The 19,564-nt window shown below is 40.7% G+C and overlaps 1 protein-coding gene and 1 non-coding gene across 33 annotated transcripts; both read left to right on the top strand.

The window, feature by feature from the left end:
• Positions 1-101: 101 nt before the first annotated feature.
• Positions 102-12,568, top strand: HNRNPK (heterogeneous nuclear ribonucleoprotein K). 32 transcript variants are annotated; one of them, XM_055350867.2, is made up of 17 exons: positions 102-235; positions 2,286-2,365; positions 2,474-2,558; positions 2,974-3,071; positions 3,710-3,766; positions 5,257-5,300; positions 6,171-6,243; positions 6,774-6,845; positions 7,348-7,461; positions 7,774-7,902; positions 8,562-8,869; positions 9,023-9,077; positions 9,391-9,474; positions 9,836-9,851; positions 9,944-10,011; positions 10,418-10,587; positions 11,309-12,568. In XM_055350867.2, exons 3-17 carry the CDS (start codon positions 2,501-2,503, stop codon positions 11,340-11,342), a joined length of 1,380 nt encoding a protein of 459 aa, XP_055206842.1. In that variant the 5' UTR covers positions 102-235; positions 2,286-2,365; positions 2,474-2,500; the 3' UTR covers positions 11,343-12,568. The 32 variants fall into 32 exon arrangements, with proteins under 32 accessions (XP_055206842.1, XP_004048236.1, XP_004048234.1 ...); XM_004048188.4 differs by having other exon boundaries at positions 9,929-10,011; positions 11,369-12,568; XM_004048186.5 differs by having other exon boundaries at positions 9,929-10,011.
• On the top strand, positions 10,892-11,001 carry MIR7-1 (microRNA mir-7-1). The gene has a single exon (NR_106241.1). It is a non-coding gene; the product is annotated as a microRNA mir-7-1 (primary transcript).
• Positions 12,569-19,564: the final 6,996 nt, after the last annotated feature.

The raw sequence follows: 19,564 nt of genomic DNA, 5'->3' as shown, positions 1-19,564 counted from the left end.
TTCGGGGCTGGAAAACGCCCCTTCCCCGCCCCCTCCCTGTGCGCGTGAACTAGGCAGTTGTTAGATCTCGCGAGAGGTTAGCCCCCTAGCCGCCCCTCCCCCCAGCTAGTGAGTGCGCGAACGAGAAAGGAGGAGGGCGCTCCAGGCGACAGCACTGCAGACGCCATTATCCTCTGTTTCTCTGCTGCACCGACCTCGACGTCTTGCCTGTGTCCCACTTGTTCGCGGCCTATAGGTAATTGGAGTTATTGGAGCTTGGGTATTGCTGATTCGGGTAAGGGTTGGGGCTCCCTGGAAGGCTGCGTTGACTTTTCCCAAGCCCGGGTTTTCTCGAGCCCTTAGTGGCCTCCCAGCCCGAAGGGAGGCGCTGGCGGGAGGCGGGGTTGTCGCCTCCTCCGTCGCCTTGATTGACGTGGCCTCGGGCCAATCGCTTCGTCCTCGCACCATCGCTGAAGCCCTGGCAGCCAATAGGGCGCGACGGCGGGGAGGACGCGAGAAGGCGGGGGAGGGGAGCCTGCGCTCGTTTTCTGTCTAGCTCCGACCGGCTGAGGCGGCGCGGCAGCGGAGGGACGGCAGTCTCGCGCGGTGAGGAGCAGGGTTGGGGGAGCGGCTCGTGGAGGTGAGGGTCGGAGCCCAGTTTTTCCGCTTGAGGGAGGCGTCCTGGGAGCCGCTTTGGTGTTTGGCCGCTTCTCCGAGTGGGAACGTTGCCCGGTGTCCCCTCCCCCACCTCCGCCATTTCCCTGAGCGTGTATCCGCAGTCCGCGTTGTGGTCCTAGAGACTTGGGGATTCGTGAGGCATGTATCTCTAGGATGAGCTGGAGCTATGTGGCACTGGGAACTAGGAACCTCGTGGAGGAAGGGAGGCCGGTGCGGGGAGAAGGTCGCGCCGCCGCTCTCTTTGTGTGAGCCCCGCCTCACCTTGGGTCTCCCGGCCCGGGGTCGGAGCTGGAGCGGCGGGGATGGAACGGTCAGGGCTGCCTCGACGGCTTTGTCTCGGGCAGTGGGGGGAGGATGCGGGGGATGAGACCTCGGGACCGCGTGGTGGGTGGGGGAGGGGGTCGGCGCTCGGCTCCGCCTAGTAGCACGTAGTCGCCATTACGCGGGCCGCCATTTCCTGTCGGATCCGGGTGAGGAGAGGTGCGGTGGTTCTGCTGTCGACTTTCGCTTTTTCCCGTCCTGTTACCCGGCTGTTTCTGATCTCGGTACCGGGAGGCGGGGAGGGGAGGGCGCGTTGGCGCTCGGCCAGTCGAGCACATACTTAGCGGATTTTTGAGGCCTGGGGACTAGTGACTGCAGGACCCGAAGGGTGAACGGCACGCGGCAACGTTATTCTTACAGATAAGCCCTGCTGTTTTTGCTTAAACTTTCTTATCCAAATCTTCTCCCACCACACCTCAGAAATTGCTTGCTGGGCCGGAAGGATGTCGTTTCAGTTGTCGTTAGGAGAGCAATAAGTCGACCAACGGTATGGGAGAATGGGAGGCATAAATGTGCCTCGCTTGTTGGCTCTTTGCTGTCTAGCCAACCTTCTAGTAGAGGCCGCTTGTCAACTCCTAGTCCCGACAAGAGGGAAGCTTAAAAAGGCTGTTTGCAGTCCTATCGACCGTTTTGGCACGTAGACACTTTAGTTTTCGTGTTACAGGCGTGATTGTCGTGTTGTACTCTCTTAAGCCTAATTTAAAATAATCCGCTAGTGACTGTTAGTTTTCAAGGGCTCCATTTGTTTCGCTGATTAATAATAGACTGGTAGTGTGATAGTTTGGGTCTGGTCCTATATTAGATGTTTGGATTTATCCCTCCGGTAGATTGTTCTGGTTGTTGGATGTGTTCGCAATTGCCGTTGTATTTGTAAACTTTAGAGATGTCACATAAGATCGCTTCAAGCATGAGTCGAAAGAAATAGAAAAGCAATTGGAAGTTTTAATATAAAATTAGTTTTTCCAGTGAATAAGATGCATTGTAACTTTTCATAAATGTATGCTTTGTGGATGACATTTATCTTTTCAGGCTTTTGGGAATGTGCCGTATGAAACAATTCATTGCTGTGGTGGGACTTAATCCAGTGGCTAAAAGTTATTGTTCTAACTTAGCAAAAAATGAAACCAGGCTCCCTTGAATTTTGTATTTTTTAGGCAGTCATTTGAATTGTGAAACCCTAAAATGAAGAATCAAGTTTTAGAAACAGCTGGTTTTTTGGGTTCAAATCAGTGTTCACTGTGATCGGAAACAAATATTCAGTAATAAGAATAAACAAAAGCAAAACTGATTTGTGTTGGTTCTTATAGGCTACTGCAGCACTGGGGTGTCAGTTGTTGGTCCGACCCAGAACGCTTCAGTTCTGCTCTGCAAGGATATATAATAACTGGTACGTTCTAGAAGCAATGTCTTTTTTTTTTTTTTTTTTTTTTTTTTTTTTTTTTTACAGCTTGCTTTCCAATAAGCCAAATGTACTAGCTGCTTTATTTTTCCACAGATTGGTGTGCCAGTTTAATAAAAGAATATGGAAACTGAACAGCCAGAAGAAACCTTCCCTAACACTGAAACCAATGGTGAATTTGGTGAGAAGAAATTTTAGTTTTAACAGTATTTTTTTATCCTGTTAATAAATTGCCTTTTTCTGTTAATTATTGCCTTAGGAGTGTGTGGTGAATTTTTGGTATTACTGCTTAGGTAATTTTAATTCTGCGATTTATCAGTAGTTACATCTTAGCTTTTATTTATGAAGTAGAAGTAACTGATTTGCATATAAAGAATTTTTCTTGCATTTTGGGATTTCAAATCCTTTGAAGTATTTTGTCGCAGTATTTTGTGTTTGGTGCATTTTACTAGATGGAAGCATAACGTTCAAGTCTGTAGCAATGCCTTTGGTCTTTTCAAAACATGCCTAAGATTAGCAACAAGTCTCTTGAAACAGAATGGAGTTACTTTGGAGACTTCGCTGCTTTCTTTGAAATCTGAACTGTTAATTTTTAGGTAAACGCCCTGCAGAAGATATGGAAGAGGAACAAGCATTTAAAAGATCTAGAAACACTGATGAGATGGTTGAATTACGCATTCTGCTTCAGAGCAAGGTATAAATTTTACTCTTGAAAATTTGAAGGTGGTTCATACTCAGGTAGAAATTAAGGTCTGGTTTGGCTTTCTAGAAAGTCAAAGTTTTACAGATTGAAGAATATAAAACATTTGGTTCTTTCTAAACAGACTCGAAGGCTCTGGTGGTTTTCTTATTCCACTAATAGTTAAGATTAAAGCCTTTGCTGTAGTGAACCGCCACTACAGGTCAAACTAGGAGGAGAGTGTGATTCTTAAAGTGTTAATAGATTAAATCTTAATTATGTGTGGACTCCTTAGGAAACTGCTTGGTTGGCAGTTTATTGTTTGATCACAGGTCACAATATGAAGGTACCTACTAATACTAAATTAATTGACTTACTTTACCAAAGGGTGCTATAAAATCTGTGCTTAGTTTTATTTTATACTTGGTGTTATTTCTGACATTGAGTACTCCAAACTATCTAGTCCTCACAGCACTTAGAATTATATTTTGATTTTTTGGTTTGGTTTTGGCCTGGTCGTTTTTACAACCCCAAATAGATTTTTATTCTTAAAACAAACAGGTTAGAGGATTTTTTAGCAAAATCTAAGAGCGTAGGTAGCCATTAATTTTAGGGAAAGGCAAAATAATTTTTTGTCTTTGTATCTTCTCCAGAATGCTGGGGCAGTGATTGGAAAAGGAGGCAAGAATATTAAGGCTCTCCGTACAGACGTAAGTATTAAGAGTTTAAACTACTACACAAGCAGCTTCAGTTTATATGTCTATAGAAATTTAAAGATTTACATCCTAGAAATCATTTCATAGTTTAGCTACAAAGACATTTGTAATAATTCATTATTACAGAATTGATTTCGAAGTTATCCATTCCTGTTTTAACAAAAGCCCAGATTGAGCAGGGTGGGGGGGTGGTTTCTTTTAAACCTCTTCACATTTTAATAAGAGTCCACCAAATTATTCACTTCATCAAGCAAGATAACATCTTAATTAGAAATAGCGACAAAGTGTAAAAATCCTTGATTGCACCATTTCCTGTGTGTGAATCAATTACAGTATTACTGAAAACCATTGCAGGTGGCTGGTTAAATCCAGAAAAATTTTTTTGTTTTCTTTGGGAAGAAAAATGTCCATCTGTTCTTTAACAGCTTGCACATGGAGCACAAAGAATTTAATGTTGAGGTTGCATGATTTAAATATGGGTAAAGAATAGAGTAGGCACTTAATCTTATAATTGGGAAAACTGTTCGTCAATGCCTATGATTTGTTTGAGTCTTCATTTTACAGTGGGTTGACTCTTGTGATTAGACACATTAAATGTTGGCAGTGCCAGAAGTGAGCACATTTATAGGACTTGGCTACACCAAAATTTCTAAATTTTTTTTCTCATAGTGTACACATTTCTTAATGTTTTTCTTGCTAAAAATGAGGCAAATAACTTTGTGTCGAGTACTTATTTGACAGTATTTCATTTCTCTCTTGGTCGCAGATCTTTGTATGTTCCTCTTGATTACTGTAAACTGAACTTGAAAATTTGTTTAAAATTTTACAAACTTGCCTGTTAGGATCTAGGAATGCGTTTCAAAACCTCCAGAAAACCAAACCAGTCTTATTAGTTAGGGTTTTTGGTGGTGTGGGAATTTTTGTTTTGTCTTTTATAAACCTCTCTCCTCTTAATCCAGATGTTCTGTATAATTATCTGGGTTATTAATTTCCCCATTTCCTCAAGAATTTCAGTAAACTTTGAGTCAGGTTTTGTGTCTACCCTCATGAGCCAGCCTGCTACTGAAACATCGTTTGTTTTTCTTAAAAAATAAAAAAGGCTAGAACCATCATTTGAGGTCCTTAATGTTAAGCCACAGTCAGATTTAGAGAAGTCCATTATTGTGTTAGTCTTCAGAACAACTTAAGCTTGTTTCATTGAGAGTATGAGTATAGTTTGTATTAAATTAAAATTTATTGCTTTTCCCCCTTTTCCCTCTCCTTGTTTTTTTGGCCATATATCTCCGTTGCCCATGTACTGGATCGACTTACCCCTGCGTTGCCCACCATGACGTTGGCCCATCCGCCCCTGAACGCCCATGTGAAAACCCTGGTTGGCTATGCCCAAAAATGTGCTCGTTGCCAAACGGGTACCATACTTGACAACTTCTGATTGAATGCCCATGCCCAATGCCAACATCCACGAACGCCAATGACCAATGCAGTACAATGCCAGTGTTTCAGTCCCAGACAGCAGTGGCCCCGAGCGGTATGTCCCAACAGTTTATGCCTCACTGCCTGATTAGAAAGAGAGAAATGTATTTTATTACCTGCCTTTTATATAATTAAATAGTATCCCCTTTAGACGGTGTATTGTTTTTCAAGTTTCTGTCTTATTTTCCCCATTAAGTCTTTTTGTCACTGAACTTTTACCGTGAGTTGCCCACCCAAACGATCCACTAATTTTATTTCGATGGAAGGAGCACAGCTTCAAGTGTTGCATATTTGCCGCATTGTAAATCAAATTGTTACCAAAATAGTCTCTCGCTCTGTCTTTGTGGCCCACCTTGCTTCCCAACATTGCCTGTTCATAATTTTTTCTGATGAAATGCTAACTCTGGTTCACTTTCCTTCACTTCTCATTTGTGTTGTCTTTGTTTTGTCTTGCATTTGTATTTGTTTTCTTGCAGAGCCCATTAGTGATCTAATTTCTAACTGGTATTCATAACCTTACTCCAGATACAATGTTCACCACTTGCATATTCCCCCACTTTGCCTAAGAGAAGGTGTGCCAGTTTTACCAATGTAACAGCGAGGGTATCCTTAACTTAGTGGTGGCGGGGAACATAAATATTCAACTCTGCTTCAGTTCTGGTCAGTTTATTGCCCACTTAATCTGAGCCCTTCCAAAAGCCCATTCTCTCTGTCTCTCTGCAAGTCTCCTAATATTGTTATCATGTCTGTATTGGGTATAAAACAAAATGCATGTGAGAAATCTATAAATAGGCTACTTTAAATGGGGAATATTAAATAATCATGTGTTACATCTCTGTAAAAGTTTGTATGATTTGGTGACAAACAAAACTCATTTTTCTTTTCCGCCTTTTTTGTACTATCTGGTATTTGTGGTGTTTGACAGCATATTGAGTATCAGTGCTGATATTGAAACAATTGGAGAAATTCTGAAGAAAATCATCCCTACCTTGGAAGAGGTAGGCTCATTTTTTAAAAAATGTATTTGACAATATGAGGGGGGAATGTTTAAAGTATGTTGTATTGGGGTATGATGGGGGAGGTGGAGAGACAATGGATATGACAGTTTGTAGCAGTATCTTAACCTGCTACATAATTTTGTACATGCGTAATTTGTTTTTTTTTAAAAAAAAAAAAAAACAGGCTGGCCACTCCTGGAGTAAATGTGAACTTACCTGTGGTCATGTGCTTTCATGGGTTTAGTATGTATTTTATGGGCTTTAGTTATCAGAAAGATTTTTAAAATTAGAATATCTGTGGGAATATGTTGAAAAGGAGAATTAGTTAGATTTAGTTAGGATTTTAAGACTACATAATTCACTAGGTGTATATAGAGAAAAGTATTTTATGTTTTGAATCGTCTTAATAAAGCAGTTTCTTATTTAATAATATAGATTTAAAATATGTTGTAGTAGCTTTACCAATATATGCGACAATAGCCTGATCACGCTAGACACTTAACCTATTACTCTTATTTTTCTACTTTCAGGGCCTGCAGTTGCCATCACCCACTGCAACCAGCCAGCTCCCGCTCGAATCTGATGCTGTGGAATGCTTAAATGTATGTCATAGTGCCATTGAACCCCACTGAAGTATGGAGCCTGGCCCATAGGATCGATTATATTTTTAACATAGTGTGCTTTTCCCATCTCTATAGAAAAAGGCTTAAAAACATGATACATGAATGGTCTTACAACTCACTGTTGACCCTGCTCCATGCTGCAGTGGGAATTAACTACATTTGCAAAGTGCTTTGCAGTCATTTTTATTATGGTGTTATTTGAATGTTAATAATAATTTTGTGGTAACAGCGACATGCTAAATGGCTGCAGTGTGGGTATGGTGTTGCAGGACCTGAAAATAAAATAGTTTTTTAAGGTGGTGCAGAATGTCCTTTTTGGGCCTGGCTATTGAGGATAATAAGCACATAACTGGTAAAGTTATTGAAATATAAATTCAGGTTGCTCACTGCAACAGTATATTATTGTTATGCTTATAGCAGATAAGTGTGTATTGGGGAATTGTTGATTTGAGACTAAAATTTTATAATTCTCCCTCCACAGTACCAACACTATAAAGGAAGTGACTTTGACTGCGAGTTGAGGCTGTTGATTCATCAGAGTCTAGCAGGAGGAATTATTGGGGTCAAAGGTGCTAAAATCAAAGAACTTCGAGAGGTAAAAAAAAAAAAAATTCTGCTGTATTCTTTGCTGGAAAGTAAATTTTCATATAGACTTGTTTCTGTGAGCTTCTCTTGCTTCCCCTCTCAGTTCCCTCCAAAGATTGCTTATCACAAATGACAAAAAATGTCTGGCACTGCTAGACATGTTATTTTGTCAAAATTTTTATACCATTGCAAAGCCCTGTGATAATTAATGAAGTTTTTATATTGTGGGGGGTTAATTGTTGAATTCAAATGCAATTTTCACTGAACCTAGGAAAGCTAATTTTCTTCTAATTATTATTTTTTTTTTATGATCTTACTACAGAACACTCAAACCACCATCAAGCTTTTCCAGGAATGCTGTCCTCATTCCACTGACAGAGTTGTTCTTATTGGAGGAAAACCCGATAGGGTTGTAGAGTGCATAAAGATCATCCTTGATCTTATATCTGAGGTACTTCGGAACACTTTTTGTTTACATTTAATTTTATGAAACAAAGTGATAACCTTCTGCAAAAGTAGCTTCAGAGCATTTAGTCTAATAGTCTTCATTTGCCCTTTCCCTAGCAATTTTCTATCACCTGGCTTCAGCCATCACTTTAATTTAAAAATGGTTTTGAAAAAGTGGAGAGTGGTAATTTGTTGGTGGTATTTCTATAGCCTTTGAGCCTTTGAATGAATTTCCTATAGTGTTGCTTGTGTCTTTGTAACTACGCTGCAGGGCTTCCTATCTCAGGTGCCTCAGTATGGATTACAGGCTTGCCAAGACTGATCTCTTCAACTCTTGTTGTGAAATGTGCATTGTAGTTTGTCATGTGTAAAATGGGAGGGCTTTGTGGTTTCTTACGATCTAAGTGTAAGAGCAAGCTCTTACTTCTCCCTGTACAGGCAATAGAACTCACTTTTGTTTAGCATTTGCCAAAAGTATTGGATTTCTTTGGAATCTTTACTTTGCTACTTTTAGCGTTGACATAATTCCTGTTTCTGTCTCTAGTACCTCCTGATGGGGGAAAGGCTCTTATATTTTGTTTGATGATGATGATGTTAGAAGGATTGGTATGAAGCAGGACTCTTTTTCTTCAGTCTGTAAGTTTGTTCCATCTCTGTTTTTAGTCTCCCATCAAAGGACGTGCACAGCCTTATGATCCCAATTTTTACGATGAAACCTATGATTATGGTGGTTTTACAATGATGTTTGATGACCGTCGCGGACGCCCAGTGGGATTTCCCATGCGGGGAAGAGGTGGTTTTGACAGAATGCCTCCTGGTCGGGGTGGGCGTCCCATGCCTCCATCTAGAAGAGATTATGATGATATGAGCCCTCGTCGAGGACCACCTCCTCCTCCTCCCGGACGAGGCGGCCGGGGTGGTAGCAGAGCTCGGAATCTTCCTCTTCCTCCACCACCACCACCTAGAGGGGGGTAAGTTGTTTTTTTTGTTTGTTTGTTTTTTCCCCCCATCTATGAATTATTAACCTGCGAGAGGCTGCACTTAGTGGTAGACAAGGTAGACTTTGATTTGATATGTGTGGCATGTAAACAACGTTTAGATTACAACAAGTACTATGCTTGCAGAGACCTCATGGCCTATGACAGAAGAGGGAGACCTGGAGACCGTTACGACGGCATGGTAAGAACTTTGGTTTATTACCAGTGTGTTGGGTATGTGAGGGTTGTCACAATGTAGTTCACGTTTTGTTGAAGGTTATAGTGATTAAAAAGTTTTTCTTACAAGTAAATTTTGTTTGGATTACTAGTTAAATAATTCTGTTATTTGCTGCTGGAGGATTACGACTTTATTGAGCTTTGTTCCCCTCGATTACATAATTGCTGCCTATATATGTACCCTCTTGTTTTAATGTAACATGCAAATTAGGCATATTAAAAACAGCTCTATAACAAAATACAATGCGGGTTCATGTTAATGTTTTTATCTCTAACAGGTTGGTTTCAGTGCTGATGAAACTTGGGACTCTGCAATAGATACATGGAGCCCATCAGAATGGCAGATGGCTTATGAACCACAGGTTGAGTATCATAGTTGTTCGTGTGTATATCAGTGATAATTTAAGATGCTTACCTGCTCTCCAGTAAGTTTTTTATTCCCCTGAGGATACTTACTGAAAATAGGATACAGGAGGACTTTGGTTTCCTGAAGAGGGATTTTATGAGTATTAAAATACTTGAATAGTGAAGCTGGGTGCAGTGGTGCTCACTCATAATCCCAACTACAAAAGAGTCTGAGGCAGGAGAATCACTTGAGCCTGAGAGTTTGAGACCAGCCTGGGCAACATAGCAAGACTCCATTTTATTAAATGAATTTTTTTAAAGTACCGGTAATAATTACAACGGCAAAGTAATTTTCTATTTTTTTCTTTCTGTTTTTAGGGTGGCTCCGGATATGGTAAGTTCTCTCCTTTGTGAAGTCAAACATTAATTTCATACTTTTTAAATGAACTTACTGCTCATTATTTAAATCAGATTATTCCTATGCAGGGGGTCGTGGCTCATATGGTGATCTTGGTGGACCTATTATTACTACACAAGTAACTATTCCCAAAGATGTAAGTATCTTTAATACTACCAGGAACATTTTATCACTTTTATGATTATTTCTCCTTTCTGTATATTTTTTAATTCAGAAAGTTTTAACAAAAATACACATTTAGGATTGAGGTTATGTTAATGGACTTTAGTGAGCTGGGTTTTCAGCTGTTTGAGTCTTGTCAAGTAATCAGTGCTATTAATAAAAGTAGTTAAGTGGGTTTTGAGCCCTTAACTAACTAAGGGAAACATTAGTAAGTGTGACATAAATACATTATAACTCAAACCTTGACAGGTTTAGGGAGCGTTAGATAATCAGTTAAGAGTCTGAATGAATAAAATTAATAACTTCATGCTCCTTGAAAATATAGGTAGTAAATGTTAAAAAGTATATCGTAAACACATACTTTTAAAAAATCTTTTCAGTTGGCTGGATCTATTATTGGCAAAGGTGGTCAGCGGATTAAACAAATCCGTCATGAGTCGGGAGCTTCGATCAAAATTGATGAGCCTTTAGAAGGATCCGAAGATCGGATCATTACCATTACAGGAACACAGGACCAGATACAGAATGCACAGTATTTGCTGCAGAACAGGTCAGTTTAAGTTTAGCTTTGTGTTAGCTTATACATACTAAAACCTTTAAAAAGCTTTTCTTCTCAATTGATTTTTTTCTTTTAGAAGCCATGGTGTCTCAACCTTTTGGGGACCTAACTTCTAAACATTCTAATAGTTTGCCTTAATTTTCTTCTGCTTTCTTACTAAAAACGAAGACATTCAATACTAATCTTGCTGGAAGAAGCCTTAACCAAGCAAACTTCTCATTTCTCTGGTGAAAACTGCTGCCAAAACCACTTGTTACAAAATTGTACAGAGCCTGTAGAAAATATAGAAGATTCATTGGATGTTGGCCTAGTTCTGTGTGGAAGACTAGTGATTTTGTTGTTTTTAGATAACTAAATCGACAACAAATCACAGTCTGCCATATGGCACAGGCCATGCCTCTACAGGACAAATGATTGGTGCTGTAAAATGCAGCATTTCACACCTTACTAGCATTCTTTGTCTTTTCTACCAAATATTAACAACTTTCAATTCCGTTTTCTTAATTCTGTTCTACTAATGTCCGATTTACTACTCCTCATTTTTCTTGACACTTAACATTGCTTTAATTTGTAATTGCTAATGGTTTTTGAACTCTTCTAATTGTAATGGACATGTTTATCATTTTAATTTAGCATTGCAATTGTCTTGATGTTGATTAAGATGTTACGAGCAAAAATTCTAATTCGCACTTTTTTTTCTTTTCTTTTATAGTGTGAAGCAGTATGCAGATGTTGAAGGATTCTAATGCAAGATATTTTTTCTTTTTTATAGTGTGAAGCAGTATTCTGGAAAGTTTTTCTAAGACTAGTGAAGAACTGAAGGAGTCCTGCATCTTTTTTTTTTTATCTGCTTCTGTTTAAAAAGCCAACATTCCTCTGCTTCATAGGTGTTCTGCATTTGAGGTGTAGTGAAATCTTTGCTGTTCACCAGATGTAATGTTTTAGTTCCTTACAAACAGGGTTGGGGGGGGGAAGGGCGTGCAAAAACTAACATTGAAATTTTGAAACAGCAGCAGAGTGAGTGGATTTTATTTTTCGTTATTGTTGGTGGTTTAAAAAATTCCCCCCATGTAATTATTGTGAACACCTTGCTTTGTGGTCACTGTAACATTTGGGGGGTGGGACAGGGAGGAAAAGTAACAATAGTCCACATGTCCCTGGCATCTGTTCAGAGCAGTGTGCGGAATGTAATGCTCTTTTGTAAGAAACGTTTTATGATTTTTAAAATAAATTTAGTGAACCTATTTTTGGTGGTCATTTTTTTTTTAAGACAGTCATTTTAAAATGGTGGCTGAATTTCCCAACCCACCCCCAAACTAAACACTAAGTTTAATTTTCAGCTCCTCTGTTGGACATATAAGTGCATCTCTTGTTGGACATAGGCAAAATAACTTGGCAAACTTAGTTCTGGTGATTTCTTGATGGTTTGGAAGTCTATTGCTGGGAAGAAATTCCATCATACATATTCATGCTTATAATAAGCTGGGGATTTTTTGTTTGTTTTTGCAAATGCTTGCCCCTACTTTTCAACAATTTTCTATGTTAGTTGTGAAGAACTAAGGTGGGGAGCAGTACTACAAGTTGAGTAATGGTATGAGTATATACCAGAATTCTGATTGGCAGCAAGTTTTATTAATCAGAATAACACTTGGTTATGGAAGTGACTAATGCTGAAAAAATTGATTATTTTTATTAGATAATTTCTCACCTATAGACTTAAACTGTCAATTTGCTCTAGTGTCTTATTAGTTAAACTTTGTAAAATATATATATACTTGTTTTTCCATTGTATGCAAATTGAAAGAAAAAGATGTACCATTTCTCTGTTGTATGTTGGATTATGTAGGAAATGTTTGTGTACAATTCAAAAAAAAAGATGAAAAAAGTTCCTGTGGATGTTTTGTGTAGTATCTTGGCATTTGTATTGACAGTTAAAATTCACTTCCAAATAAATAAAACACCCATGATGCTAGATTTGATGTGTGCCCAATTTGAACAAGGGTTGATTGACACCTGTAAAATTTGTTGAAACGTTCCTCTTAAAAGGAAATATAGTAATCTTATATATTTTTCTGTGTAAAGTGTTTTTCTAGCATTTATAAGTGAAAGCTGGCAGGGGTGGTAGTTGGGCTCATAATTTATTAAAGTGGTAATTTAGCAAAATGAGAGCCTAGTCATCCAATTTTTTTTTTCTTGTAGTCAGCCAGAGCTTTCCTCATTACCTGTGAGAAATTTTGAGTGAGTTACTTGGTTCCTTTCTCTAAAATAGCTTTAGTTTGATGTTTGAGAATATCGGAGATAATGTAAAATAACTGCAGAGTATGGTTCCCGGCTCATATTCCTGAAATACTACTTACTAACCTCCAGCTGTCCAGAAAGCTTGAAAACTTTTTGTTTTGTTTTGTTTTTTGAGACAGTGTCTTGCTGTTTTTCCCAGGCTGGAGTGCAGTGGCATAATCTTGGCTCACTGCAACCTCCATCTTCTGGGCACAAGCAATCCTCCTGCCTCAAAACAGATGAACAACTATATAGGAAAGGAGTCATGAAGGTAATTATTGAATTTAGGTCAGAGGCTTGTGTATAATAAAAGTAACAGTTGGGCAGTTCTAGAATTCATGTAAGTATTAATAGTATGAACAGAATAATGTCTTTTAAGGGAAGTAGAGTTGAGTGACATTTAGTTTGGGGAGGGGTGTAGAGTGATCTTTTGATTAACGAAGAACATAAAATAAATGTCAAAATATTACTTAAAACTAGTGAATGCTACCTGTGGTATGGTTTCCCCAGTGTGGGTGAGTTGGGGTTGCTCAGGGTGAAATGAGCCCTTACCCCTAAAGAAAAATGACAAGGACACTTTAGTCAAATTGTTAATCCTACTGGAGGAAAGCATCCCTGGAGAGAACACTGGCTTCCAAAGCTTTTATCTGTTACCTGTAAATGAGTTATGTAACACATGGACCATTAGCTGCAAATGTTTTCACTTTTGCATTTTACAATAATTTCAGACCTTAAACACATCATTCTACTGAAGACTTAATGGATTGAAGAATATCTGGTATTGATATCTTTGATATACAGCTTTGGGAGGGAGAGGGGCCTTTTGCATTGCCACTGCTATTGATTGGTAAATGGTATTTAAAATTTGGGTTAGAATCGGGACGGGTTGGGAGAATTTTCACAAAGGGTGGGAGAAGTGAACATAAGATCTCTAATTAAATGGAATATTGAGACAATTTTGTAAGAAGTTACTGGTGCATAATGCTTAGTTTCAAAAATTTAGCCTAACTTTTTGTAAGTTAATTACCAAAATGCCAACAGACAGAAACCAAGTTGTACTAGTTATCTGAAGAATTTAAAACCTTTCCCTATTAATTCAAATTTTGTTTGCCTTTTATTGTACTGAGACATATAATGTAAAATACTAAATCTGATCTAATAGCAAAGAAAAACCAAACAGCAAAATTTCCTTTTAAAAAGCCCTTTCATTAGTTTTAAGGTTTTTTAGTACTCAATTACTATCGTTCCACGTGAATTAGGTAATGAATTGCTTCAGATTGCTGTGATTCGAAGTAAATTTAATTAGCCTCATGCAGTGGCTCACACTTGTAACCCCAGCATTTTGGGGGCCAAGGTGGACAGATGGCTTGAGCCCAAGAGTTTGAGACAGCCTGGGCAATATGGTGAAACCCCATCTCTACAAAAAATTAGCCAAGCATGGTGGCGCATACCTGTAGTCCCAGTTAGGAGGCTTGAGGTGGGAGGATCGCCTGAGCCCTGGAAGTGGAGGCTGCAGTGAACCTTGATGGCACTACTGCACTACAGCCTGGGTGACAGACCCTGTCTCAATCCAGTAAGTTTTTATGTTAAAGAGAACCAAAAAAAGGAGAAGAACTTTTTTTTTTTTTTAAGGTGGTCTGGCTGTGTCGCCCAGGTTGGAGTGCAGTGGTGCTATCTCGGCTCCTGGCTCAGGCCATCCCCAGAGACCTTCCTATATTTCAGCCTGGGGCAAGAGCAGTGGGAGATGATTAATGAGAGAGCAGAAACTCCAGATGGGTTGAAAAGGACGCCAAAAGCGCAAAAACAAGGCACTAGCCTCACTTCTAATTTGAAACCCTGCAAAGTGTTCCTATGACCACATGGGATAGAAAGCACAGAAGACCAAGAGATACACAATGTTTGGCACAGAGATGATCTGAGATTACAGACACAAACACCCCACAGAATTTTCCTTTGATTCCCAGATGTCGTAAGAGGGACATCACTTGAGAACCAATGGGACTTGTGATGGGGTCATTATGGTGAAAGATAGGGTTACTGCATAGTAGCAGCTGTAAGATAAAGAGCCCAGCTAGTGGCTGGACACAGATGGCAGAATACCAAAGATTTGCAGTACCAGTGAAAGCCAAGGCGAGATAGTCAAGGAGAGACCACTGAATTGAGTGCCAGTTATATTAGCTTTGGCGCACACCTGTAATCCCAGCTGCTCAGGAGGCTGAGGCAGGAGAATTGCTTGAATCTGGGAGGCGGAGGTTGCAGTGAGCCGAGATCGTGCCACTGCACTCTAGCCTGGGCAACGAGAAAAACTCCGTCTCAAATAAATGAAGACCAGTTTTTTCTGCTATCAGTGGGAATGGGAATTTATGAGAAAACTCACAAGGCATATCTAGGAATTTACAGACCCTGGAATTCCCAAGAAACAGGAGAGTTAAGACTAACGCTATCAAACCATAAATTCTAGGTGGAGGTGATCTCACTTGGAATGGGCCTTCAGATCATTTATTCATACTTTGTGTCTCAAATTGGTACCAATTCTGTGTATAGTTCAGACTCCGGAACTCGGGATCAGGCTGACACTGCTGAGACTGCATCATGGTTTGACCAATTTTCCCTGCCCTGTGCTCCTTTCCTCATTCTGCTTCAACTGAGAGCACTCTCGAAGTGAATCAATTGCACAAAAATCCCTGGCTTAGGCTCTGCTTCTAGGACTTGATCTAACACAGTTAAGCTGAAGCTAAAGCAGAAATCTACATCACCCACATATCCTGGACTTGATTGTGATGCAGCAAATAATGAGACTGGGTTGTCTCCCTCAGAAGAGGGGGTGAGAAACTTATGAAGAATAACTGCATTATACTAGTATTTCTGAAAGTACATGAGAAAAAAATTCTTGAATGCTGAACAGCTAAAGGGTGAATTATAATGGACATCTTGTTAATACCACATCAGTTTCCCCTTTCTAATTGCACACAGTTTTCCTTGAGTTTTTCTCTCCATTGTACATAGGCTTGAGGAGAAAAAAATCCTGGTCCTTACGGGTTATTTTGTCACCCCAGAGGGTGGACATTTGATTTAGGCTTGGCCAACCAGACTCTTTCTCCTGGGATTTTCAATCTTGAGGAGAATGATGCAAGCAAGCTGTAATGCTTATAGGTTTTTTTGGGGTTTTTTGTTTGTTTGTTTTTTGAGACAGTCTCCCTATGTCACCCAGGCTGCAGTACAGTGGCATCTCGGCTCACTGCAACCTCCGCCTGCCAGGTTCAAGCGATTTGCCTGCCTCAGCCTCCGGAGTAGCTGGGACTACAGAACTACAGCCGCCACACTGAGCTAATTTTTTTTTTTTTTTTTTGAGACAGAGTCTCGCTCTGTCACCCAGGCTGGAGTGCAGTGGTGTGATCTCTGCTCACTGCAAGCTCCGCCTCCCGGGTTCTCGCCATTCTCCTGCCTCAGCCTCCCGAGTAGCTGGGACTACAGGTGTCCGCCACCACGCCCGGCTAATTTTTTTGTATTTTTAGTAGAGACAGGGTTCCACCGTGTAAGCCAGGATGGTCTCCATCTCCTGACCTCGTGATCTGCCCGCCTCGGCTTCCCAAAGTGCTGGGGATTACAGGCGTGAGCCACCGCGCCCCGCCTTTTTTTTTTTTTTTTTTTTCCAGTAGAGACACGGTTTCACCATGTTGGCCAGGCTGGTCTTTTTTTTTTTTTTTTTTTTTTTTTCTGAGATGGAGTTTTGCTCTTGTTGCCCAGGCTGGAGTGCAATGGCGCAGTCTTGGTTCACTGTAACCTCTGCCTCTGGGATTCAAGCAATTCTCCTGCCTCAGCCTCCCAAGTAGCTGGGATTACAGGCAGGCGCCACCACACCCGGCTGATTTTTGTATTTTTAGTACAGACGGGGTTTCACCATGTTGGCCAGGCTGGTCTCAAACTCCTGCCCGCCTCGGCCTCCCAAAGTGCTGGGATTACAGGCGTGAGCCACCACACCCAGCACAGACTGGTCTTGAACTCCTAAACTCAGTTAATCCGCCTGCCTTGGCCTCCCAAAGTGCTAGGATTACAGGCATGAGCCACCATGCCCAGCCTATAGTTCATTTTTTAAATAGCACTAATTAGAAGACAACTTTGGACAGTTTCTGCTCTCAAAACTCTAAAGCTGCCTGTTTTCTGTTTATGAGTCTGGTTACCCAGCCTTCTCTTCCATCGTGTGAGCTTTCTCATAACCTTTCAAAACATTCCTCTCACCGCAAAAATAATAACTGTGAGGTAATGCATTTACTAATTAGCTAGATTTAAACATTCCACAATGCAAATATACTTCAAAACATCATGTTGTACATAAGTACATATAATTTTATTTGCCAATTAAATTTTTTGTTGTTGTTGTTTTTTGGAGACAGTCTTGCTCTGTCGTTCAGACTGGAGTGCAGTGGCGCGATACCAGCTCACTGCAACCTCCGTCTCCCAGGTTCAAGCGATTCTCCTGCCTCTGCCTCCTGAGTAGCTGGGACTACAGGCACGTGCCACAACGCCCAGCTAATTTTTTGTATTTTTAGTAGAGACAGGGTTTCACTGTGTTAGCCAGGATGGTCTCACATCTCCTGACCTCGTGATCCGCCCACCTCGGACTCCCAAAGTGCTGAGATTACAGGCGTGAGCTACCGCACCCGGCCTTAAAATTTTTTTTTTTAATTTTGCTTAGCCATTCAGTGGCTATTACATGCAGCCCTTCAGTTAAAGAGGTTTATCTTATACAGGCAGCATTGCTAATTTAAGGGAGGACAGCAACAAAATAATGGATGACAGCCCTTGCTCCACCTTAGCTGCCACTGCTGCCAACCAGTTTCACTAGACCATAGTTATGCCATGTCTGGGGCTGATCAGTCATTTCCTAGAACGTGCCAGGCTCTACCTCAAGGTTGAACAGGCAGGACAATGAGTAACATACCTGGGCTTTTTTTTTTTTTTTTGAGATAGGATCTCACTTTTTTGCCCAGGCTGGAGTACAGTGGCAGGATCTCTCCTCACTGCAACCTTTGCCTCCCAGGCTCAAGCCATCCTCCTGCCTCAGCCTCCTGAGTAGCAGGGACTAGAGGCGCGTGCCACCATGCCCAGCTAACTTTTTAAAAATTTTTGTAGAGATGGGGTTTCACCATGTTGCCCAGGCTGGTGTTGAACTGATGGACTCAAGACAATTTGCCAGCCTCGGCCTCCTATAGTGCTGGAATTACAGGTGTGAGCCACCATGCCCAGCCCATACCTAGGGTTTCTGGCTTTTCCTTCACTTTCAGACTTGGATAAAATGCCACACCTCACAGGGATATGACTTCCTGAGTAACCACCAAAGGAGCTGGATGATGCAACCTGGAATTATGGAGGAGTTAACTCCCTGTGGGGCAAACTGTAACCAATGGGAATTTGTTTTCCTTCCTCCCAAAAACTGCCCTGAGGCAGTTTGTCCAGAAAGTTTGTCGAGAGACTTCCCCAAAGACTGTGCCAGCACTCCTACTGAGTGACTAGCTGTGTCTCTCTGAGCTCACCATGAAGCAGTGGCAGGACAATACAGTGTCCCCGTCAATGTCCACGCCCAAAGATTGCACCTCATAGATTAAATATCAGCACTTAACCCCTGCCCCAGATTCTGTTTTCAAGGGAATCCAAGTTAAATAATCCTTTGTACCTGTTTATTTTTGTACTGTTTTAAAATAATACTTAGCTCTTCCTCCTAAGTAGGAAATATTAACTTCGCTAATTAAAAGCAAAATATGGGCCAGGCACAATGGCTCACGCCTGTAATACCAGCACTTTGGGAGGCCAAGGAGGGCAGATCACGAGTTCAGGAGTTCAAGACCAGTCTGGCCAACATGGTGAAACCCCATCTCTACTAAAAATACAAAAATTAGCTAGGCATGGTGGCACACGTGTGTAATCCCAAGCTACTCAGGAGGCTGAGGCAGGAGAATTGCTTGAACCCAGGAGGTGGAGGTTGCAGTGAGCTGAGATCACGCCACTGCACTGCACTCCAGCCTAGGCGACAGAGTGAGACTCTTTCTCAAAAAAAAAAAAAAAAGCAAAATATGGTTCAAAAAACTCTAACTGGTTTTGAACTGTAGTAATGTTAATGATATATAATGGGAAACAATAGATTTATTCCATTATAATTTAATATTTTAAATCAGAAATTGAAGTAATTAATAGGCATGTTTTTCACAGAAAGATTCCATTCTATCCCTAAGTCATATCCTATAAATAGGAAACATTCCAAACTCAGTAAGGAGAGAGTAGGAAGAGCTTTCAATGACACTAAGAAAACCAGGATAATATAAATGCCCTGCAAGCCAACGGAGAATTTCAAGGAAGTGCTCGATCTTAAATGCTAAATATGGATAAATCAAGAAGAAAAGGAACAGAAAAATTACACTGTAGTGAGCCATATCTCTTTTCTGCTATGGCTTCATGGGGATTCAGTCTGTCATTTTGTGTATATAAAAAGAAATAAAAATAAGAGATGTCTTACCTCCACAAAATCCATTTCACTTCTATGCATAACTCTTTGAGCATATATGGGAAACTATGTCCTCCCCACTAGCAGTGTCTATTGTCCATCCACTGCTCTAGGCAACTTTTGCAACTTCCTCTGTTGCCCAGGTTGGAGTGCAGTGGCACGAACACAGCTCACTGCAGCCTCGACCTCTTG

The sequence above is a fragment of the Gorilla gorilla genome, chromosome 13 (genome assembly GCF_029281585.2).
Source record: "Gorilla gorilla gorilla isolate KB3781 chromosome 13, NHGRI_mGorGor1-v2.1_pri, whole genome shotgun sequence".
In the NCBI taxonomy this organism is placed as follows: domain Eukaryota; kingdom Metazoa; phylum Chordata; class Mammalia; order Primates; family Hominidae; genus Gorilla; species Gorilla gorilla.
Note: the sequence above shows the minus strand (reverse complement) of the source record. Positions and strands in the feature narration are given on the sequence as shown.